This window comes from Parambassis ranga, chromosome 1 (assembly GCF_900634625.1).
Source record: "Parambassis ranga chromosome 1, fParRan2.1, whole genome shotgun sequence".
NCBI lineage: Eukaryota > Metazoa > Chordata > Actinopteri > Ambassidae > Parambassis > Parambassis ranga.
In genome coordinates, this window is record NC_041022.1 from 16,026,258 (window position 1) to 16,051,777 (window position 25,520).

General features: G+C 41.0%; 1 protein-coding gene across 9 annotated transcripts in view; it reads left to right on the forward strand.

Moving 5' to 3' along the window:
- gab1 (GRB2-associated binding protein 1) overlaps positions 1 to 24,571 on the forward strand; it is a 43,590-nt gene extending 19,019 nt beyond the window's left edge. For 4 of the 9 annotated variants that reach the window (XM_028433361.1, XM_028392913.1, XM_028393000.1 and 1 more), the window contains 12 exons: positions 9,930 to 10,058; positions 10,670 to 10,835; positions 13,182 to 13,410; positions 13,557 to 13,649; positions 14,082 to 14,767; positions 16,615 to 16,709; positions 16,797 to 17,097; positions 18,607 to 18,699; positions 19,988 to 20,081; positions 20,588 to 20,711; positions 22,520 to 22,648; positions 22,729 to 24,571. In XM_028433361.1, the coding sequence (XP_028289162.1) occupies positions 9,930 to 10,058; positions 10,670 to 10,835; positions 13,182 to 13,410; positions 13,557 to 13,649; positions 14,082 to 14,767; positions 16,615 to 16,709; positions 16,797 to 17,097; positions 18,607 to 18,699; positions 19,988 to 20,081; positions 20,588 to 20,711; positions 22,520 to 22,648; positions 22,729 to 22,887 (2,298 nt within the window). In that variant the 3' untranslated portion in view covers positions 22,888 to 24,571. Of the gene's footprint in view, positions 1 to 9,929; positions 10,059 to 10,669; positions 10,836 to 13,181; positions 13,411 to 13,556; positions 13,650 to 14,081; positions 14,768 to 16,614; positions 16,710 to 16,796; positions 17,098 to 18,606; positions 18,700 to 19,987; positions 20,082 to 20,587; positions 20,712 to 21,544; positions 21,621 to 22,519; positions 22,649 to 22,728 lie in introns of all 9 variants that reach the window. The other 5 variants (XM_028433439.1, XM_028433589.1, XM_028433622.1 and 2 more) reach the window with 5 other exon arrangements.
- The last annotated feature ends 949 nt before the right edge of the window (positions 24,572 to 25,520 follow it).

Below are 25,520 nucleotides of genomic sequence, written 5' to 3' on the forward strand. Positions count from 1 at the left end.
CAAAGTTCAGCCAGTGTGAAACCTTTGTGCGGGTAAGTTCAGGACCTCAGTTGAATGTGTCTTGACTCATACCACTTAAGGAGGAAGGAGAGGTAAATTTCAGCCTGACTACCCTGTAGGTAGGAGCTGTCTTACTTTTGAATGCCACCTCTTAATATCTCTTGACTTTAAAGCACCTCCAGTCACTGTATGTTTGCAGCTTTTGGCGAAGTGTTTGGGGTCAGTGCTTTGCCATGGGAGGGCTTTTGTGTAGGAGGCAAGCAGAGGAAGCTGTCCATGCCGTGGCATCTCTGACCTCTTTTTATTGAGAGTGCAGATGGGAAACAGAATCATAAAGTCTCCACAGGAAGCAGAGGAAGGCTCACATCCAGAGGGGAGGATGGAGCCTTCAGATTTTACTCTAGAATCAGAAACACAAGGAAAGTGATTTGCCTGTAATTATGAGCTATGCACAGACGTTTGATTAGCAATGGAAATGAACGAATTAATATTTCACTTCTTCAGATCTGGGGACATGGCTATATACAGTGGCTAGAAGTGATCCCATTAGGATCGGCAACATGAATATTAAGACATGTTTTAAGCCTCCATAAAAACGCTGTCCTTACTTCTTTATTGATGCAGTATTTCCTTTTCAAGCAGGATGTTGGTTAGGACATAAAGATTAGTCACTGATTCATTCATCTCTGTCCTCCAAAGACAGAAATTCAGTTGTGGTTATTGCATATTTGTGTCTTGATATCAAAGGTACAGAAAAAAATTGAATAAATAGTAAATGAAATAATTACACTGAACTAGCAGACAGCTGTAACCCTCCTAGTCCCACCCTTTCTGATCACACACTGACAGTTAAGAGGGTCTGGGACAAACTGATTACATACAACAGGAAGACGGAGGAGGGAGAGGTCTGCAAACTGCAGACCCCTGTGCACACTGCACCACATGATAAAGTTGGAAGGCGCAAACAACAACAAAAACACAGCACTTGACTGCTCACTGTCAATAACAGAAACACAAGACACAAAATGCAGCTTGCATGGTAGGTTCACTGTTTTTATTTCATGCTCTGAAAAATATCTGTTGCACATAACTCTTGTTGTTCTCCTCATGCTTCTTATGTTCCCAGCAAATGTTGTGTAGCCTTGTATAGTACTTTATCAGTTTTTCTGTTGACAGTTTTTGGACTGGAAGCCATACCATGCAGTGTAACTGGAAAACTTCTAGGCTGAAAATTATACTCCCCCATGCACACACTTATCAGCAGCTGCTGTACATTGTTGTGGATATTATACTTTTTGCAATTCTGTTAGGATCCCCCTTAAATCTCTGTGCATCATAAATCACAATATCCCCTAAGTCAGAGCAATTTTCCTGCACATTTTTTACTCACTTTACATGGTTTTATACTGCTTTGGTTTACAGTTGTTGACTTTGTAGCCACTGATCACATGGACAGGTCACGGACAATGAAGCAGGTATGCAAATGTCCACGCCAAAGCAGAAATCAATGAAAACCATTGCATCACACAATGTGACTGCTGTAGAAGTATTGTCAGTCTTTGCATGTAAATCCATTGTTAAACACCTAGTTACTTTAAATGCCAAAAGTGATGCACAGTAGTATCTCCCTGTCAGTTTGCTGCCAAATAATGTTAGATATGAAAATGTGTTTGTTTCAGGTGGCCAGAAGTGTTCTCGTGTACTCATGGTGGTCATTAAAGCTATGATGGCAGAATATAAATTTGAAACCCTCAGTGATGTAGAGCATAGAGAGAGAGAGCAGAAAACAATCATCTTATCAATACATATTGCTCTGCAATTTGCTTCCTTTCACTCACCAGGTGTCTTTCTGAATGAAGCTATAAGGAAACATTCTGCAAAGTCATGATGTTGCCTTTCCCAGATTTAGAAAGGGCTTAAGGTAGCATGTCAGAGCATATCTGTAACAGAAGAACATATATTATCTGTGTAGTGGATCAGCACCGTTGTTGCTGTTGACAGTTCTTAACTTGTTTTATTGTGAACACAGTGATGGACTCCCGCCTGCTGTGCCAGGCGAACCTGTTTTGGATTTATGTAACAAGACTTCATTGTGCATGTCTATGATCTCTGCAGAACAATCAGGAGTGTTTACGTTAAGGTCAGAGACTGGTGGCCTCTTTGTGCTGTCCACTGATGGTGCACTTCAGGAATGCACATCTTAATGGAAGTCCCCTCTCCCTCCAGCAGGCGGAGGGCTGATGACGCTGGCTGAAGAGCCTCTCTTAGCCAAAGGCCATGCACTCTTACTTGTACGTTAACTGCCCTCTCTGGCACTCAGGGATGTAAAAATAGCTGTTTAGCAAGAATCCCAGTCATGTCTTGCTAACAAAGACTGATTTATACAAGTTGCGCCTCTAAGCATAGAGGAGCTTTTGTCCCTCCCCTCCTTCTCCTTCTGCAGACCTCGTCACCAAGGCCATGAGTGCCAAAATCTCTGACGCTCTTGACACTCCTCTCTTAGAACAGCCATTGTTCAACACTGTCTTAGGGACCTGATAGTGAGGGTAAGGGAAGCACTGTGGTCTCCAAAATTGCGTATTTGTTTACTGCATTTGAATCAGATGGACGCACTGTATTTTGTACGGGTGTTTTTGTGCATCAGCAAATGCAGTTACTTAATATTGGAGTCTTTACCTATGTAGCTAAAAATGACACAGAAATGCAATCTTCGAGTTTTATACCAAATTGTCCAGCCTACACAGGTCACAAAAATCACCTTTCCCCCAATATTTGGCAGTACAAAAGCAAAGGGTTGTTGATGTAGTGTAACCTTTTTCTGTCTTATATCAAATTGTAATTGGATTCCTAAATCTGTTTTGACACTGGAGGACTTGTTTAATCTATTTAATACTGTGGACTAACAAATATGGTTCTGATCATGCAGTATGTAGTGATGAATTCATGTATATTTTTCATCATGAACACTGAGTAAGATTGCAACACATGATGCATCATTTTTTTCTCACCTCCCTCTACATGTCCTTATTCCTTCTAAAGAGACTCAGATACAGATCAATAAAGACACACTGGTCACTGCTTTAAGTTTAATTTCCTGCTGGGAAAAGATGTACTGTGTGAGTGAAAATGCAATGTAAGTAATGCTTTTAAATATCATATCAACTGGTGTGTTTTCTCTGAAGCCATAAAATAGAGCCTGATGGTTATTTCTGGGAGATAAAACAATAGTGTGTTCATTTTTTTTCTTTTATCACCTTCTCTCCCTCAGTTTCACCCCATGCACCCGTCTCTCCTCTGCTTTATCCCTTACACTGTGTTTTTCTGAGGAACAAACAGAGAAGCTGTCCTAGTCAGGATGACTCAGTGCAGCTGGGGTGCAGGTCATTTACCCACAGCCCACTCAGATGGGACAGATGGCTCAGCCACTCGCATGCTGCTATGTGCTAACTATGCAGCCAGAGCTAAGCTAATGCTAACACTTTGTGGTTGACAAAGGAAAAAGCGCAGCTAATCATACATGTATAGATTTTTAATGCGCAAATAATTGAGAAATAGGAACACAGGCATCCGTGGGATGTTGTTGTAGTTTTGAAATTGTTTTAAACTGTAAATAATATCACATGCTTCTTTAAAATAATGCTTTAAAATGAGTATAAGCACAGAAAATGGTGTATTCTGTTTACACCCATCGCATCACAGCTGTCCTCATTGTGTACTGATCTTGAGCTTGTGAGGCCTTATTGAGGCAGTGAATGAACAATAATAAGACTTGACACATGTTCATGTGTTGTTAGCTGTGATACACAACAAAGGCTTACACAGAGCCCCTCTATGGTTATGTGTTCAATAGAGGATGAGCCTTTTCTTTGATTAAAAAAAATTCAGCCCATATTGCTGTTGTCACTTAGGATATGCTTGATGGATATGTTTTGAGTGTTACCTGTCAAAACATTGAAAATATGTTAAGAAAGGCATACATGCCAATCAAATTGTTAGCTTTTGTACTGTAATATTTGGGGTTAAAGGATAACTCTGGTATACTTTGGGCTATTTCCCATATGTGCATCCACTGAAGGATTTGGAGAAGTAGTCTGGAGTGAGCAGCACAAACCTCCTACAGTGTTTCAAGTAAACAGGGTTTTGACATGAATCTTTTCAAACGCTTGTCCCAAACAGAAAGTAACCACCTGGAACGGTCATTATAGCTAACTGCTTTAACTGAAAGGATTCAGTGTTCTTACCATTTTATAAATGTGAAGCATTTTCTGTTTCGCAGCAAGAATGATTAGAGTAAAATTTCCAACATAGTGTTTACAGCCATCTATTCTACTTCCCCACATTTGTCTTTGGTTTGTTGCATTTAATGTGCAAATAAGCACATGTTATGCCTGCATTAACTCTGTCTGCCACACTTGACGCAGTTAGAAGAGAAATGACACTACATAATGTCACTCTTCCCATATTGTCCAAGAGAAGTGTTATAGAGACAGCACACCTGTCTGTATCCTAAAGAGACAGTCTTATGTAATGTCCCATCTGCTGCAGTAATATAGAACCACAACCATAGGCCTGCCTCAATATCATTTACTATTAGAGATGTGGAGGATGGGTATAAGTATGCAGTTTAACAGCCTGTGATGATAGCATATTCACATTAGCAATCAGTGCACTTAGAAGCCTTTTATGCTGCATTAAGCTATCTAGGCCATGAAGCGCAGTAAAACTGGAGTTGGTGGAGTGGTGTTGGCAGGGTGGTTCACTCTTAACTGTTTTTACATATTTGGACCAATAAATTAGATCAAACTCTTGATCCTAGAAACTCTTTTGGCCATACAGTGTTTTTTTTACGCTTGCTAAAAAAGAAAGCGTTATAAAAGTTTGTGTTTATTAAATTTATACCGTGTTCAACATCAATGTGGTGCCTGGGCTATGACTTATTTCATGCTTTGTGTAAAGGTAAACATTACACAAAAATATTTCACAGTTCCGGAGCTGTAATGAGGAGAGGTTATTGTAATGCCTGTATTGAGGCCAGTTGCCAGGCCAGGACAGAGGGTTGTTCTCATGATGGTTTGTTGGCTGACTGCTCACTGTAGCTTTATGTTTGTGTTAGAGATCAGGGTTTCCCCCTAAGTTTCTGAATGGCTGAGATGCTGTGCTGGCATATACAAAGGACAAACTACAAGCAAAGTGCTTGACTCTATACCAACATTTTGTTTGTTTGGTTGACTTTAAGCAGACCTCTTTCTCAGCAGTCATAACCACTAGCTTGCTGACTTCAGTTACTGGACCATGTTGGTTCCTCTCTCACCCTCATTTTCTCTGACAGTTACATTTTTTCACATATGAGTTGTCACAACTATAATTGTTGACAGATTTTCTCCCTGGTTTATTTTTTAAGTAAAGTAAGTGGTTGACACCTTACGTGAATCCTTCCAGTACTGATTAACTCACTCCTCACTACACTGTCTGTTAAGAAAGAATATCTAATAACCTTGAGCTGTGAAGAACTTGCCATCATTTTTGTCAGTGCTGCATCTTAGCCCTTTAATAGCAAGGGAAACCTTGCAGCCTTACATTAAATGACTTTGATCATCAAACTTTTTCTAGTGAAAATTCCTGTCAGAGACATTTCAAGGACCTAATTTCTCAGTGTTGGGATAATCCATGGGACAGCTCATTTTACCTCCTCCTCCTCCTCCTTCTCCCTTAGAGGAGATCAAATGGCAGGACTTTACAACTGGACAACTGGCTAAGTAAGCAGGAGCAGAACTTCTAATCCCAGAAAGTAGTTAGAGCAACAACTCATTCAACAAAGACAATGGACCTCAAATGTTTAGACTTGGGTAGAGGAACATACATATTATGAAATCAATATCAAGTCATCGTTACAGAACTTTTGCTGAACTGAAACTACATCATACTGTCTCTCTTGCTCATTGGCACTCTCTTTATGCACTTTTCCCTACTTCTCTCCCCCATCTTTGCTGTTGTCATGCTCCAGTGATGTTGGGTCAGGAGGCCTCTGACGGCAGCGTGACTCTACTCAGTTGGCATCTCCCCTCAATCCTCCCACCCTCTCTTCATTTGCCATTATCTTGGTGAGCCCCCCTCAATGCCCTCTCTGTCAGCCCCCATAGGCCATGAGACCTGGGTGGTCAAAGAGAGGGTTTCTTCCTGTATCTCATCCTATCAGAAGGCATGTGTGGAGAAAGGGGAGTGGTGGATAACAAGGGGCTGGTAGGCACAGCTGCCATGGCAGGGGCGCCCTCCCCATCCCAGTCAGTATCGTCCCATGCTGTCCCATTCCCAGCCCCGGGGCAGCCAGCACTGGACTCCTACAAGCTGATGTGGGCTCTGTGATTGTTGACTAAAGTGATTAGTTGAGAATCTGTTGGTTTGTTTAAGAAGATATGCATGGAATAGATATGCATGTATCTTGCAGATATTAAAGCATCCAATATAGCTTAGACCAGTGTGGACTTAGCCTTGGATTCAACGTAGCACTGGCTATAATGGAACATTCAAAGCAGAGGGGAGGACTAGAGACCTCATCATGAACATTTGTAGGAGGTATGTAATGGTGGGGAACTACCCAGTGTTGCTCAAAACTGGTCATCAATGTTGATATTATTGATACTGTAATGTTTTGTTTACTTGCTCTTACAGGCAGCTATAGAATAATAATGTGATTACATCAAATGTCATATTTTATTTTGAAAAATGTTTTTGCTGGAAATTGGTGTTGACTTTTCAGCCCATTCCTCATAAGCACGTTTGGGTCCTGGTTGGCCTTATAAACATGGAACCTTGTTTATGAAATTTAGCAAAGAGATGCCCAGTTATAACACACAACAACATGACAAATATCTTACAATGAAAGTATTGCTGTGGCTGCAATTTATTTTGTAGAAGTGCATCATAGTTTCCAAAAGTAAAGCAGGATTTCCGGTACAAATGAAACAAACACTAAAATGAGGAAGGCTATATACATAAGGCATTATTCCTATTTTGCACAATACGAAAAACTCTTTGCTGCCCTGTCGGTCTAAATGTACTGGTATAAAAGGAAAAAACACCTATGCTGCAGTTCATGTCTATAATACATTTAAATATGCCTGAATTGTGTGGCAGGAGGTAGAGCAGAAACCTGATTACTGACCAGTACTGCTTTTAAACTTCATTACTTCACTGCATGCAGATTTGTTCTACAATTTCCTTGCCTTGATCTGATTTCTACTACCCTTTCTACCACCCTCCTAGCATCTTGTGTGCATATGAATATAGTTAATGTGCAGTATGTACAAAACACACCACTTGGGGAGAGTGGCTCTGTGTGTGTGTGGCTGGTGGAAAAGCTGTGTTAAACTTATTACTATACTGTGTTGTGTTTTCATGTATGTTATTATGTAAGTGTTTCTTTTTGTTGTGTGTGTTGTGCGGCATTGGGAGGTACAAATGAGTGGTAGAAAACAGTGCAAGTGTGTATAATTGGACATGAGAAAAGCTGTGAAGGTCCACAGATGGAGGAGAGATGCTCCAGCTACTACACAGCTTGTCATCCTAGAGCCACTACAGTCTGTAACCATGCTAATGTGGCACTGTAGAAACAGTGGGTGTACATTCTGGCATTAACTGTGATTGACCCGTAACACAATATACAAGGATTTTGATCTTTGATCTTCATGCATTTCAGCAAAATAATTACCACCTTTAAGATAATTTATTGTGCCTGTTAGCATTTAATAGATTCTCTTTTTTATTAATCTGCAATATAAACATTTTGTCATGTTACTTTTTCAGTACTAGTACTAGTAACTGTAATAGTAGTACTATTTTGGACAGTTCTGGCTGTTCTTTGAGATAATTAATGTGATTACTCATGTAATATCCAAAAAGTGAAGCCACAATTTAGCAAAATAAAATATAATAATAGTAATAAGTAGAAGCACTTTTTATATACGGTCTATGATTTTGGCCCACTTTTGGTTAGTGTGTCATGCCACATACAGTATCTCTATATATGGTCAATGATTAGACTGCATGGTATTGGATGATGGTAAAAGACTGGTGTGACTATGGACAAAGTCTAATGCAGATCCCAAGGGTCAACCATCAACTAAAACTGACTTGTTGATTTGTCATGAATTTTAAAAAGGATTTTACTTCATGACTGTAAGCAGTTTTGCAGAGCAGGTCCTACTTGGCTCTGTCTTGAGCAAGTACAGTACAACTCACGCAGTTGTCAACACTCTCACCCTGGGCGGGCCTGGCCTCGGTGTAACCTAAGCTCTGGGTCTCTCTGTTCCCCACAGGGTAACTTGACCCAAGATTGCTTTGTCATGTGCAAGAGAGAGGTTTCCCCTCCACACCCACCCCCTTTGTCCAGCCAGCACTACACAGACACATTAGTGGTGTTTTTGCACATCGACTTTAGCTTTTCAGTTTAATTTGATATTCAAGTGGGCTTGCCTCAAACAAAGTAGGTTCAAGCCTCATTTGGACTCTGTGGGTGTTTGTGATTATATAATAGTGGGCTTTTGAACTATAATGTGTGAAATATGTGCAGCAAGTGTGAGTCAGTGTCTGCTGTGACGTTTGTATGTGTGTGGTGTTAAACGTGTCAGTATTTGTCCATGTGATTCCTGAAACTTTGTTTGTTTGGTTTCTTGTTCCTGTTTGTGGAGGGAAATGTCTGAAACTCTTCATGCTGTCTCAGTGTGGAGCTTGGCCCACTAACAAAGGACAACCTGTGGGTGGAAAAACAACCTCTTAGCATTGTTAATACTGTCAAAATCCTAACCCCAAAACAGCAACAACAAAGTTTCAGTTTGCATTCTTCACACTCTGCTGGTATTCTTCCTGATCTGTGTTATCTCTGTGCTTGTTGTTTGTCCACTGTCATTTTAAAAACGTTTATTGTATTCAGTCAATCATCTCATTTTGGCGATCACATGTTTTACAGCAAAATGAGATGATTGACTGAAAACACTTTGGCTTAAACAGTAAAAGAAAGTAATTTTTTTTTAGTATTTTGTGGAGAGCTTATTTTGAGCACAAATAAAAAACAGCCCAACTACCATGATTCAGCAAAATCCTGAGTTCATGACCCCTGTGAGTCTGCATTTAAGTGAATTCCTGCTGGATGTGTGTTTTTAAAAAAACAAAAAAAATAAATAAAAACTACAAACAGGAGCCAGTGTAATGCTAAAGTGAACCTTTGTCTGGCCTTGTATTTTGACGTTCCCTTTCACTCTAAGTGGCCTTTATCTTTTAGGCAAGAACTTACAGTATGACAGCTATGTATGCTATGTAAACAAGCCTTGTGATGTATGGGTAAACAGTACTGTGAGTAACAATAGTTTGTAAGTGAAACTACACTCACTCTAGGGGATTCTTGTAACTTTGTTTAGCAATGCGAAACAGTCTCATTGTTTATCATTGTTATTATGATGATGATTTTATAACTGAATTGCTGAAGTACCTGATTTAAGCAGTGATTCAGAGGTCTAGCTGGTCACATGTCATCCTGGGCTACGTCTGAATTTGAGCTCTTTTGTCTGCAGTGTGGTTCGTTTTTCTCACAGACAACAAATTGCATATGAAAGACAAGACCTAATTGCTCGTTTCTCTATATAGATTTGGTTAGTCACTCCAGTCAGGGTGCTAGACCAAACTATGTGGCTTTTGTTCTGGTTGTCCCAGACACATATTTCTGGTTGCGGGCCTCTTCCTTCTGGCTCTCACCATTCTTCAGCGAGGGCAGTGCAGCTGGTGGAGAATGCACACAGAGACACAAGCTATGCTAGGACACATTGGCTAAACTGGAAAAATAAAGCATTTGGCCAGCCTGTGGTCATCTGGGAATGGGGCAGTCATTGTGAGATACACATATAACCTTTGGCCTCATTTCTGTGCTCGCCCTGCAGGCATGGAAGAAGCGGTGGTTTGTTCTTCGCAGTGGCCGTCTTTCAGGCGACCCAGACGTGTTGGAGTACTACAAGAATGACCATACCAAGAAGCCCATTCGTGTGATTGATCTCAACCTATGTGAGCAGGTATGGTTCATTGCTACTTACCAGCATGCACACTGAAGCCCCATGTTTCTCCATAATGTATTGAATAAGTCCAGTTTTAACAGTTTCTAATGTGACATTTAGAATGTTGACATCAGTGGTAAAATAATTACCATTTAGACCATCATTTATGTTCTTTAAACAGTCAGGAATGGACAAACCTAATATGTAACAGGTAAACAATATTTGCTACTACGGTATTTTAATGTATTTTAGTTATTCCTAAAGAGGTCTGTGGCCTGTATTTGTGACTTGCCTCTCAGGTTACAACATCATTGTAGCATGTAGCTCAGAGAACAGATAAAAGTCTTACCTCATCCATCATTTTCTTTAGGATATATATATATATATATATATATATATATATATATATATATATATATATATACACACGTCTGTTTTCTGAGTCAATGTTTGGTTTGTCCATTCTGGACTGTTGTAGAAGTATGGTGCCACAGCAACAGACTTAATGCTCCATGTGGGTGATGAAGAACTTGTATTTAACTTAAAAAATATGTCAACTGATTTGGGGAAAATCGTAGAAATAAGAACCTGAACTGAAAATATTAACACTATTCGCTTGCTACCCTAAGGTGGACGCTGGGCTCACATTCTCCAAGAAAGACTTGGAGCACAGCTTCATATTTGACATCAAGACCATTGATCGCGTCTTCTACCTGGTGGCTGACACCGAAGAAGAGATGAACAAGTGGGTTCGCCACATCTGCGACATTTGTGGTTTTAACCCAACCGATGACGGTAAGGATTGCTCTTAGATTGTTCAGCCATGCATCAAACTGATGGCACATTTTTTATTAGACAGATATATGATATACTGTTAGAAGGAGAAAGATGTTGTTTTTAGCTGCTTTATCTATCAGCATCATTAAGGAAACATGTTACGATGTTATAAGAATTTAACTACTTTTGCTTTTAGGCAAATTTCTCTGCATTTGATTGGTCTTCTGATGTCACAGTTGTATTTCTCAGATGTCTGCATCATTCTGTCAGGAGTTGGGCTGAATCTGCCTCTATTCAGCTTAGTTCTCAGCCAAGGTCTAATGATCCATGTGTTGATCCATGTGTTGTATTGAGGCTCACGTTACTCTTGTTCCCAGTACGGGATAATCAACGCATTATGTGCCTGTTGGTCTCACTGCCCGACTTTCATTCTTTCTTTCTTATCTGGTTCGTATTCCCTCGTTCCTCGATCGTTTGCATACTCTTGTTTCCCTCTCTTGTATTTGAGTCTAATTGCAACCTTTACTATTTGTACCTCAAGTCTTCTATAGTTTCTCTCCCTCCTCCTGCACCAAACAAATGTGTAAGCCATTTTGTGCAATGAGTTGGCCTAGCAGGTGAACAACTTTCCTGTTTGACATACCACACTACTAAGATTCTTTCAGGAGAAAAAGGTACATTTCAGACCTGGCAACTGAGTCACTGCTTGCGCTGCTCCAAGGTCGTCCTCACCATAGTATTGCGACTATGCCTCTAGCTCTGTTACATATCTAGCTCTACTCTAGATAACCACATTCACCTCTTCAGCAGAAAGATTAGAACTAGCTTTCTGTTATGTACAAACTAACAGTAAGATGGTTCAAGGAGAAACTGGGTATAAAGACAAATATCCTTGTAGACAGCCGTCCTCACAGTTCTTATTACAAAAGAATGTCCTTGGCTCTGTTTTGCACTTGCTTGCACTTCTCTGCATGTGAAACTCCCACTCCTTTGTCATGTGTGGCCACGCTAGAGTGCTTCATAGCTGGGCAGATATTAGAAAAGGGAGAATTAGGAGGACAGGAGTGAATGCACTCATAGATCACGTAAGAGGAATAGAACAGTACATGTAGGGGGGTGTTCCCCTTTTCTGTATTATTCAGCACTGTAACAAACAAAAAAAAGCAGGAGACAGGAGAAGAAAGGTGCAAATAATCCACTTAAATGAGAGAAACTGAAAGTGACCTTAAAAAAAAAAAAAGAAAACTCCAGGACCTTGCATGTGATACAAACCACATCAGTTATAGAAGAGAGTGGGAGTAGAACTGTGAACAAGGAGAAAGAAAGCAGAGAAATGAGGATACACATACACAACCTTCACCGAGCATACGCATCAGCAGACTTGGCTCTTAGTGCAGTACAACAATCAGCTCAAGCAGAAGGGTTTGAAAAGGACTCTGATATTTGATAACTCGCAGTGTGACAAAGCAGAGACCTTGACGAAAGGATGTCTGAGAAGAAGTGCGGGAAGGCAGAATGAATATTCAGGCTGTACAAACGAGCAGAGCTTATAATTGGGCTTATTAAAGTGTGTGTGTGTGGAACATAAGACAATGAGATGATGGATTTCTGAGAGTCTATGTGCACATCAGCCACCAAGTTGAGTTAATTTAGGGATATAAGTTGATGTTGATGTGTCATCAGTCAACCGGACTGTAGAGCGTAACATTGGAATTGGGTTGCTAGGAAACACCCTGGGCTTAGTTTACCCTGCCGGACTTGACGTTAGCAAATACAGCTTACTGTTTACTTTGTGCCTAATATCACCTGCACACTCTTAGTGGGCTTTACAGGCCTACAATAGGATGACTGGTGGTTCTGAAGGAGCCATAAGTTAAGTTAACAAACACTTGGTATAAATACAACAATAGAATAATGTGTTTGTAATTAATAGGACTGATATGAAGCCTATATGAAAAGTTATTTCACCCCATGTTTACTTCAGCTAGTCTGGATAACTTCTGTGATGCAAACCCTTTGAAGACGGTCATTCACTGAGCCCAGTCTGTCTGATCTTAAGGGCTTTTTAGTTCTTGTGATCAAGGCAGTCATTAGATTAGTCTAAAAAAATACCGTCTGATCTTTTATGTATCCTTTGTTGACAAAACTATATCTTTGTATCTTAAAGCTTCATTACCCTATTAGTAACGGTGATCATCAACTAAGTTATAGTGTATTTAGTCCAGGAAGGTTATAGGTCCACTGTGTGTATCTGTTAAAAACTTTATTTTGCTCCACACTTCAGCACTTCAAAACACATAGTGTGATATCCTAATAGAGATATCTCAAAGTTCTGACTACAGCATTCTCCTTTCTCTCTTCCAGATGCAGCAAAAGCCGCTCATCAGTCGGCCACTGGAGGTTTGGTGGTGGACACCCCCCCACACCCAGCTCTGGGTAATATTGTAGGTCCAGCAGCAGTAGTGCTATCCAACGTTCCACCTCCATACCAGCCAGTCAGTGTGCGACACCTGGACTCTCAGTCCAGTTCAGAGGAGCCCCAGGATTACCTCTGGTTGGCCAACTGTGAGAGCAAAAAGCCTGAACCCAACAGGTGAGATTCCTTTTTTTTTTGTCCCTCCATGTTTTGTCATTGGGTGACGTGTTTCTTTCTGTACAGTTTTTTTACCATTTATTTTACTTATTTTATTTCAAACTGTGCTGCCACTCTTGTTTCTGTTTGGTGTATGCTGTGTGTAGTTCTTTGGAGCTTCACTCTCCACTGGAGGGGGACCAGGAGTATTTTCTCCTGGAGGAGTGTGAGAGCAAGACTCTTTCTCCACAGGCTAGTCAGTGAGTGGCCAGCCATCCAGCTGGAACTGCCTGCTTGTGTGGGGTGATGAACATGTGTAGAGTCAAACTAGCACAAACCTGACACACAAACCCCCTCATACACAACTCTGCTTGTTAGTGGTGGATTTTTTTTAACCTAGCTCTGATGTAAGATTACACAGATTTTGTAACTTACCTAACAATGAATAGATTTAGTTACCTGCATGTTTAAGAGTTATCAAACAGCTGCCTCAGTTCTCCTATTGACCCACAAACAGATGCTGATATGGCATGAGTTGCCAGAGTTCACTGATAAGAGGTTTGGATATAATACTACTAATGACAGCTTGCAGAGTGGTGTGAAGGCTTACTTTGTGTATATCCTAGCTTCTCTAAATAAACACATACTGTTGTGGGTATTAACTCTGATTTTTTTGTGTATTGTGTTCGTAGAGCCCATGCTGAGTGTTCCAAGTCTACCTCTTCAGAGACAGACCTGAATGACAACCTCCCGTCTCACCGCACGCCTACATCCTCCACTTCCTCAGCTAAACACACTTCACACAATGGCTTCTTCCCACAGCACCCTACTCCAGCTTCCACGCCTTCCATCTATGACTCGCCTCCATCACGCGGTGCCTCACTCTCCACTGACAGCGGCCTTTATCACCTCCCTCGCAGCTACTCGCAGGACACCGTGCTGCTGCCTAAGTCGGCCTCCTCCCCTCAGCCTCACCCAGACAGCGGCGACGCCTCTGACCTTTATGTCTTCAACACACCAATACGGAAGCCGTCAATGGAGGCACAGATGCGCAACCTTTCTATCAGTTATGACATCCCACCCACACCTGGCGCAAACTGTACCTACCAGGTGCCACGCACATTGTCGACATCAACGGGGGCAGGAGGCTCAGAGAGTGGGGGAGATGTAGTCCCACCACCTAGACCACCTAAGCCTTCGCTCAGTTCCACCTCAGGACCTCCACCGCCCCCTGCTGAGCGCTCACCCACAGATACCTATTGCGTGCCTAGGTCAGCTTCAGAGACAGATGGAAACTACTGTGTGCCAACTAGTGCTGGGAGTAAAGCCTTAAGGAGCAACACGATTGGCACTGTAGACTGTTCACGTATCCGCAAAGGTTTGTGTTGGAGTGAGTTTTTTTTGGCACCACCTTCACTTTCTTTGACGAGTACTTCCTTCTAGCTGTGGTGCCTGTTTTTTATGCTCAGGATCCATTCTTTACTATACTATCACCAATTTTAGCAGCATTGGTGGCTACCAACATAAAATCATAATCGTAGAATCAGAATAAGATTCTACTAAAATATAAAGTACAGGAAGAGTCTTAAGGCTGTTCCATACTCCACAAGAACAGAGAACTCGCTCCACAGGTGGTAAGAGTAAAAAAAAAAAAGTTCCCTTCGGCACGGAGGTACCATAGTCCGCGAGAAGTGTGTGTGCAGAACTCCTCATACGGCCCTCCTACGCAGCACATGTCACACACATAAGGTTGACAATGCAATTGTATTGCAAATTGTGCGCACATAATGCTCAGTAAAGCGGGCGTATAGCATGACAATAGATAGAAGATCAGTGTAGCTGACTGTAGAGCAGACCTCTGGTCTGTGTGAGTTTAATTCTGTGAACGTGTGGAGGACTGTCTGCAAAAATACATCCCGTCTCCCGTTGTTTCATGTGCGCGAGCCACTGTAACGCCGTGATCAATACTGGGATTAGTTTTTATCGCCACCTTTTGGACAGATGCTCTCCTCTGTGCGCCATGTTTCTCCTTCCAGGAGCTGTTTGCCAGCAGCTCATCTAAACTGTCCATCGTCGTTGTACTTCCTTCTTCTGTCTGTGTGTTCTGCACCTGAAGAAGCTCTTGCGCTTCTCCTCATTCATCACGCCCACAATAAATTCCGACCAATCACAGCATGGTTGACGCACAGCCTTGAGAGAAAAAGTTCTGCCCGGGCCAGGTGTCCAAGAGCGCTGCACAATGGGCGGTCCGAGAAAAAAATGAAGTCATTTTGTGGGCGTAGCGTCGGCAGGGGGAAGAGAGTTCTCTGTTCTCCTGGAGTATGGATCCAGCTTTAGGAGAGAGGTCCCTGTAATAAGTAAAATTAATGCAAAGCAGTTATTTTCTTTACAAAGACTTAAAAAGTCAAATAAAAGAGGAGCTGATAGAGTAAGATTGGACTCAAGGTTTATTCATCTACTTACTCCTCCCTCTTGTGGTGACATAGGCCATTGCAGAGGTATTATGTGAAAGCTGTCAAACAAGCCATCCTTGTAAAAAGTGAATATCCCGGCTTCATGTGATGCATTGTATAAATTCAAAGTGTTTGTAGGAGAGGCTGTCATGAACATGAACTCTAAAACTCTTACTCTGTGTTGCCACTAATTAAATGATTTGTCCCTGCTTTCCTTTATGGCAACAGTCTTAAATCAGGTGAGTGATAGTCTGCTGAAATGGAATTTCTTCTGAGCCGTCTGAAGCATACTATCACATAACATTTGTGTTTATGTGGAAGCAGTCACAGTATTTTACAGAAATGACATGACTTTGCAAATTATTCCTCCCCACTTCTTCCCTAGGTGATGCTCTCATTTGTCTTCTAAGCTTTTCCCAGCACAGTCGTGGTTGTTGTGGTTGGTGAAATGCATTAGCAACTGCTTTAGTACCTAATAACAATACAAAACACAGTAATTGTATGCTACACAGCAGAACCTCTTCACAGAGTTGCTGAGCTCTGTCCCAGTAAATAAGTAAATCTGCACAGTCATGAAAACACATATTTTAATTAGGCCTGTATTGTGTTTATCACCGAGTTGGCACTGCAGCCTAGGGGCCTGAAATAAGCCATATGAGGGAAGGTGGAGGCTCATACTGTGTGCAGTGTGCAGCCTTTACTGAAATAACTTAAATATCTTATATAATCCATTTGTATGTATAAATATGTATTTGTTTTTGTTTTGTTGCAGATTTTGGATCCCAGGACTGCTATGACATTCCTAGATCATTCCCCTCTGATAAAAGCTGCTCGTTTGATTTTAATGAAAGCTTCAACAGCTACTTTGTAAGTGTTGCTTCAAACCTCTTGGCTCTGATAAAAATGTCATACAAGTCTTTTTTTTGACCATGTCTGTGTGCCTATTGCCCTCAGAAAAACAAAGGAATGATGCCAGTGGGTAGCCAGTCCACAGAAGAGGTCGACCAAAACTACGTACCCATGAGTGCCAACTCCCCATCACATCATCACTCAAGCAGTTTGCCAGAGCCAATGCATGAACCCAACTATGTGCCCATGACCCCGAGCACTCTCGAGTTCTCCTCCTTGGGCAAACAGGTCCCCCCACCCGCCCACATGGGTTTCCGTTCAAGTCCAAAGACCCCACCTCGCAGGCCAATGCTCACTGACTGCCAGCCGCCGCCTGTGGACCGAAATCTCAAACCTGATCGCAAAGGTGAGAGGAGAACAGTGCGCGCATGCATGCTTACCTGTGGCTAGGTTGTTACATATTTTGTGTGTTTGTCAGATGCTTCGAGGTAGTTTTTGCTCCTAACGTTCTTCAGTATGCTCAGTATTCACTAATGCTACAATTGACCATGCTTGTCTGCTAGTGTTGTTTTTCATCTTACTTCAGTTGTCGTTATTAATGTGGGAAAACATTTATCTCATTTTGTCACTCTTGGTTTGTCTGGTGTGTTAAACACCACCATTTTCCTCTGCGCCTGTCCTTGACAAGCTTATTTCACCTCTTGATGAATTAGTTTACTGCCTGTGACACATCCTCCAACACAGTTAGCTCCTTGTCAGAAGCACGTTAGCCTCGAGCTGTGAGGCTGTGTCGACAGTTTTGGAGGGGGCTAGCTCCCTGTGCCATGGAGTGACCGAAGCCTGGGGTGGTCACCTCCATCCCCTTTGTTCCCATCCTCTGAATGGAACCCTTTGATAAAAGACCTAATAGCAAGGGGATTTACCATCTGGGCTGATTGAATGACTGAGTAATGGGCAAAAAGGGAGAAAGAGAGTGAAGAATAACTGGAAATCATCACATATCCAAACAAAAAGCAGTTTAACATTTCCTATCCACCCCTTTCATGTGACATTTGAGTTAGTCATCTGCAAATTTGGCATAGGTCACTGCTGGACTAATGTGACTAAAAAAGCTCCAGATAATCTGGCTGCTGGACTATAGTGATGTTTACGTAAATCTCTTTGTAATCTAAGTTTTGAAAAGTACTGCAGAAATCAGATATCATATATTGTAACTCTAACCCTCCATCCCAAGGCTTTTTGCACAAAGTTTACTGTGTGTGCCATTCAGAGTGAGTAGCCTCGCTATTTAAAAGCATATGTCCTATGGTTTTATTTAACTGATGAATTCATTTTTAAAAATCACAACATCACCGGTCTCTTTTCAGTATGCTACCCAGATGTTATTCATTTCTTCATTTGCCAAGAGCAGCCTTTTCTTCTCCACACTAATCTTAAGTGCGTTGTTTGCACACCCTTCTCTCTGCTTTGGTGGTCTCAGCTGTTGTCTTCCAGGATTACGTGATTTTTATACAAACCATTTAGTTCCATTTTAATGAATTTTGGCTTGAAATCGTGGCAGTACCTCAGTAAATTATTGTGATCAGTGTGTTAATGTCAAAGGTATAATCAAAATGAATTGATTTGTCAGTGCACTCTATGTGCTTAAACACAGCTCCACGGTGCATGCACAGCTGTGATGTCAGTCTTTGTGTGGGAAGCCGCGGTGCATGGAGTGAGGTGCATGTTGGGCAGTATGGGTCTGCTGTTGTCATGACAATCATCCTCTTGAAGTGTGCTGCACAAAAGGTGATTGGGTGTACGCGAGGGTGTCATTTCTTCATTTGCTTTGCATGGCAGAGCATTTACTCTAGGGCTTTACCTGTTGTGATCACCAAAAATCGTTTAATAAGCAAAGTCTTCTTTCACCAATCAGGTCAGAGTCCTAAAATAATAAGAGCAAAAGGTGTTGGTTTAGAGCGATCCGACTCTCAAACCGTAGGTGAATTCCAGAGGGGACGACGTAAGGGTAGGTACACCACATTGATCTGCTCCTGTGTGTCTCAATACTTTCCATTCTTTGACCTCTCCACATTCTTCTTCATCCTGATTCTTTGCATGCTTTAGGAAGGGGGACCTTTCTGATTCCTCTTGTTTTTCCAGGCACTTTGGGGGTGTATAAATACCAAAAGGATGTCAGAGTTGTTTCATTAATCCAGTCTATCATTTTTCAATTTCAGCAGGATACGGCTGCATGGTGGACTGTTACAGTTCCAAAACTCATAACATGCCTTTCAAAATAAATTATTACTCCAACCTTACCTAAATATCTTCACTTTCCTCACTTTAATGTGATTTCTTCTATGCAGACTCACTCACATTTCTCTCTACAGACATTTTTCTTGTGTTTTCATATTGGGTTTCTATATCACACATTAAGATGTAACAACAAACACCGTTATTGTCACTGAAAGCCTCACATAGCTCTTCAGGAGGATATTGAACCATGATACCATCTAATGAAAGACAACCTCAAATAAATAACCATAGCACACTTCTGTCCTGCATACGTATGCTGGATTCTGCCAGCTGGGAGCTGGTGGTAGTAATAATCCATCTATTCACACATATACATATCACACACCTGCAGCACTGTTGTCAACACACAGATCCCTTGGCACTGAGTGTACAGTGTAGACCCTGATCTTCTGTTATGTGAAAATATTTTAGTACTTACAACCTTGTCCTCACAAGAGTGGGATAACAGATTAGCTTTCAGTGGATCAACAGGTCAAACGTCATTTGCCTGTCAGAGGTGTCCTTTGCTTTTGGGTCATTAGTTTGTTTGAAGAGGAGCGGGGGCAGCTGTCACTGATGTCTCTTCCCTCTGTTACGCCAGTGCCAGGCGCACCTTTATCATCAACAGAAAACATTTTCAGTCTTAATCACTCACAATCATTGTAATTATCTTCATGTTAAGCCATGATCACCATGCTAACTGCTGTACTCCTGTAGTTTGCATACTAACCAGCAAAGCTGTCCTAAATGCTATTTTTGACACTTTAAATAGCACCCCCTTTAATGGCTGGCAGTAAAAAAAAAGTCAGTTGCTTGTCAATTTCACTAAATATCCAAAAGAAGCACAGATTAATTTGTACTAGGACTGTTTGTTCTAGTTCAGCACACGTGTGGCTAATTACTGGAGTATAAAACAGTTTTCTGTGACCATTGCCTGCCTCAAATCAATACAGTATTTGTAGCTTTTGGATGTATCTCTAAGCAGTGAGTGACTGACATGTTTGTGAATCTTGCTTCAGGAAAACCCGCTCCACTAGAGATCAAACCACTGCCAGAATGGGAGGAGCCCTCCACACCTGTCCGCTCTCCTGTCACACGCACATTTGCCCGAGAGTAAGTATCTGAAGTGTTCACCAGCAACGTAGTTGTTGTAGTTCTTTTTTTTTTAACATCTAAGGGCATGTTCACACTACTCTGCTATAAGCCTTATTTCATTTTGTCCCACTGTGCCACACTCCTAAAGTGCCTCTGAGAAAACATCTTTAATATATTTTTACAGAAACATACTATAGCACTGCACATCTTCATGACTAATGCTGCTCATGTTGTTATGGAAACAGTGTTCATTGTCCAGCCTGTGTTTCATTTTACCTTCACAAAAAGCATCTTTAATGGTGGGTCTTTGGTGTGAACATACCCTTTTGTAGTGGATACAATTAACTGAAGAAGTAGGTGCTAACACTTCATGCATTACTGTAGTTACCGCTCATACAAACAGGTCTGGGGTCTGCTTCAGAGCTGCAGTGGTTTATAGCTGTGGCTGTTCATGTATTATATTTTCTGCTCACCAGAGACTGTAATTGCTTGGTTGATGTGTAAACATTTTAAATGCTGCTCAGTCTCTCTAGGTTTCCAATGCCAGCAAGACCCCCGTCAGTGCATAGCACGGCCTCCAGCACTGACTCCGAGGACTCTGCTGAGAATTATGTAGCCATGGGCTCTAATATGTCCACAGATGAACCAGTATGTAACACACAACTATCCTCTGATAAAAAAAAAAGTCACATGACTAATTGTTGTTCTTTATTTTCCAAATTACAGATAATCAGAGCTACAGGGAAAATGTGTTTCTGTCTAATTTGATTCTTGCTTGAAATGTTTTATGAGGAATCTGTTTCATCTCATTTAAATTAAATCCACATAGACAGTTTTCACCATAAATACAGCAGAACATGTAGTTTTAGCAAACATTTCTTCTGAGAAGAGATCACCATGCAGCTTGGAAAACCAAGCTCTTAACTGTTTACAGACACTATTATAAAACCCAGGTGCCAGTCCTTGCTCTTTAGCTCGGACCTGTCACTGGTTGCTGCAGACGGACTCCTCAACACTTCAGCTGTTTTTTTTTCTGTGCAGTTTCCTACTTTCCTGCTGCTTTCCTTATTCCGTGTTTTTGTTCATCTGCTCCTCGTGTGTTCTTTTACTTGAATATTGGGTAATATATCAAGTCAAGGAGTCTTTCATTCAGAATTGACTGCAAAGAAAAATGAGAATTGGCTTGAAGGAATACTGGATATATCAGTCAAACACTGGGACAGTTCTATCAACAGGGTTCTTTTCCTTACAGTTTGGGGATTGGATTTACCTTTTTTTTATTTCTGTTTGCTTTGGTACCATCCTCTGACTTCTGGTATTTTCATCACTCATGTTAATTTCTTCCTCCCTAGTTTCACACTTCTCTGGCTTCATCAGGCTCTGGCTTCATCCATTTCCTTTTTCCTGCATTTTGTTCTTAACCATCTGCTGTTCTCTTTTTTTCCTCCCCTTTGCAACCACTTCCTTCTTACTGTGTTTAGAGAGGAGTCCTTCTACTGCACAGTCCCCATCACCCCTGTAAAGAGGGAGGTGGAGGAACTTGACACCATAGAGGAGGTGAGCAGGGTTGCCAGATTAGACATGCATGGCCTGCCCTGTCAGAACACCAAAGGTTGCTGCTTTCAGGCGCTATCTTTAGTTCGGAAAGTACAAGTAGATAAGAGTTTGCACACATGGGCTGCAGAGCGTTATAGATGATTTAGATCAACCATCGCTTTCGTTTTACCAATAGTAGTTTGTCACCATCCTAGTTTTAACTCCACCCTATTTGTAGTTCACATTTAACAATACTGAAGTCCAACATGTTCTCTGAGTTGTCACAATAGCAAAATTTGATTAATTACGACTTGTTTTCAAAGAATTGTTGCTCAAATACAGAAAAAAGAAAAATTGCAAACCCATGTTTTTAAACCAAATATCAGACCACTATCAAAGTTTAACAAAGCTTTGAAATATATTGAAGTTTGGCATTTTTATTTGGCCTTGTTTTGTTTTTGTCTGCTGCATTCACAAAACATTGCAAAACAAATACCCTCAAGCTTTTTCACATTCCACATATTTACACACTGTCCCTATGGAGAGGTTCTGGCCAAGGTGACCAGCAGAGAGCATGGAAACAGCTAGAATGCTTTCCTCTCTGTTTATTTGGCTTAAAATGCTTTAAAAAATATTCATGTTGAAAGGTTAGAATCCTAAAATGTTGGTCACAAACATAACAAGAAATATAAAGGCCAGTCAAAATTATTTAGGCCAGGTCCATATATCACACCACCACCAACAGACCTGTATTAACACCCACCAGGTTCAAACTTTGTCAAACTACCAATCGTCACTCAAACACTCGTCTTGTGCTTTTGAAATTTTGGATATTGTGACAACATGTTTGTATGCTGTGAGATGGGCTATGCCTCACTGACTCTGCCTTCAATCAAAGCATCTTTCCCTGGCTATTGCAGATCATGAAGCTTGCTGCACCCATGACTGCAGATGGTGGGAGTAGCCCTATGGTGAAGCCAAAGGGAGACAAACAGGTGGAGTACCTGGATTTGGATCTTGAATCTGGCAAGAGTACCCCACCTAGGAAGGTAGGTCCCTTACCTTTAATTCATGTTTTTACTTGAGTAGTGTTTAAATTATTCTAAGACTGACTTTCCTCTGTCTTCAGATGAAAAGCAATGGAACTGGTATTACAGCATCAGATGAGCGTGTTGACTATGTGGTTGTGGACCAACAACGGACACAGGCTCTTAAGAGCACCCGGGAGGCCTGGAGCGATGGCCGCCAGTCCACAGAGACAGATACCCCTACCAAAGGACCCAAGTGACGACATTGTCCCAACCATGAACCCACTTTCCAAACCCCAACTGGCCGGGCCTTTTACACTAGTGTTGGTTCTGGTTTTGTGCTTTGGGACGTTCCAACTATCACGTTCCATCTCAAAGAGAACCTGTTGGAGCCAGTGGAGTATCACGGCCACTGGACTGTCTTTAGTTTACACTGCTGTCAGGCCACTGAGAGCACTGTGTGTACAGTAGTAGAAAAGGGGTGTGGGCCAGGAATAAGCTGTATGCAGAACGAAAAGAGGTGAACGGTGAAAGGACTGGACTTTTCTTTGGGGTTTGACTTAAGCAGACTCATGAACTTTGAACATTCACTGCCTTCCTATGTGGATATCTTTTTGTTGTTCGCATTTAGTCCTGCAGTCCTGCAGGCTGATCAAAAGTTAACATTTCCTTAAATTGTAATGCTGTTTGATGTTGTTTTGGAGTGTAAGTGAAATCACTTGATAACATGATCACAGTACCGTCTCAATGCAACACTACTAGTTAGCATAGCAGGTTAACAGTGTTGATTTTTCAGTTTCTCCTGTTCAAACAGGGTCATGTTTCAGTTGGCGTTGTTCATAGGTCAGTTTTATTCCTTCAGTTATGTTGGATGTCTTAAACTGACCCTGCTCTGTGTCTGAGGGGAACTTCAAACCAGAAACCCAGCACAAGATAAATACACAGAGACGTGTTTCTGTTTCTTTCAATGAAAAGGCAGTTGTTGAACTTGTTCATTTTAAATGTAACCAAGTGCTAAATTCAAGCTTTGGATTCACTCAAGGTTTAATCCACTGAACATGATTTGATTTCCATTTTTTTTGTAAGTGGAGATGCTTCAATCTGTTATAATGGAAGTGCAAAGACTGTACAAAAGTGTTATGTATATAAACAGGAAAAGTGTCCTTTATTTGTATGGAATATCCAGCGTGTTTGACTCGAAGGTATGTGGATTCTGCAGGGTAGAATCCTGTGCCTGCCTTAGATGGTATCAGGACTTGTGAGTAATGAATGAATTACTGTGAGTTTTTTTTTAAAAGAACATGACAGGTTTTCTATAAGTTATGCAAAGGTATCAAACTTAGGCTAGAGAGAGAACAAAATCAGGTACTCTTTTTAAATGCATACTAATACTTTCCATTTCTAATTTATTTCATCAGGTGGATGTCATGTCCATTTTTTAGCTCAGTATTCTTGATTCATATGGAGGAACATGTGCTCAAGTCTGTTAGTTTGATGAGCGCTGGTCAGTTAGTTTCACAAGTTCACTTCTCCTTTCTCTTCCTCATTTCTCTCTCCATTTAAGTTTAATTTATTGAAAATTAAACTGGCATACAGTTTTGGGAAATTGACTGCCTCATGTAGTCAACTTAATGCACCCTTTTATAGACAGTTTAACATCTTTATCTGCATAACTCTGTGCTTTACTCTAACCCATCCACTCTCCCAAGCATGTGCAACCACCAGATAAAATCATTGCTGTACATATTTTGCCATCAATTAGAATAACATGTATCTTTTAAAAGACGTGCCTACTAAGTCCTTTTCATTCTACTTCACTCTTTTCCTTATTGCAGCCTCTTTGTGATACAGGCTGCAGAGCTGATGATGCTTTATCTTTTTTAATGAATCTCAACAGAAAATGTAAATTTTAAAAGTGGACTAAATAAAATCCAACTTCTAATGCTTGTGTTGTCATTCTTCAGTGTTATCTCAATTATATATAGGGACTCAGAGTTGGAAAGGTTAATTTTCTTTAGGTCTCTACTTGAAAGTCCTGTGCCTTTCCAAGGTGCAGAATAGTTCAAACCAAAGCTTTTATTCACCTAAGCCTGGCAGTAACAATGTATTCAGTTACTTAAGTTTCTATGTTTAGTCTAATTGAGACTTGTTTTTAAATATAATTAAACATGGCTGCTTATACATTTTAAGAAGTCGTGACATTAGAAATATAATTATTTTAACTGAGTAAGCCTCTTCAATATACGACTACATTTTGGCGACACATTCTGTGATGTCACTTCCGGTTGCCATCTTGCTTTAATCGCAACTCCTTCATTGACAAGTGACTGAAAACTGATTAAAAAACATGCAAGGAATATATTTTGATTTCCACTTGTATGGAAAAGTCTGCAGGAATCTTCAGAACTGTGGTAAGCTTTTTTTCTCCATCATATTATGACAAAAATACACAAAAAACCTGTGCAGCATTTGAAAGAAACCACTCAACTGAAGGTTAGCTAGTACAAGCTAACATTTACAATGTAAAGCATGAGAGGACACACCTGACCTCACAGCCTGAGCTTTCAGGAGTGATCCCAGTACTTCCAGCATTTACTACTTTGATGAATGTACTTCTAAAGTTAACTATTCTAGAATCTAATGAACTTACAGCTCAGAAAAGCGACACATTTTCTTTACTTGGGCCTCGAAGGCAAAGTTTTCCCCAAGCTAACAGCACACGTGCAGATTCACGTGTAGTTTTAATGATTAATTGGCCACCTGGTAAACTTAAACTATAACCTAACCCTTATCCCCACCGAGGAATGTCACCATATGTGGTTGTAAGCTTTCATTTTAATAAGAAATGAGAAATTCCTTGAACATTTGCTGGCTGATTCTGGTGTAAGATTAG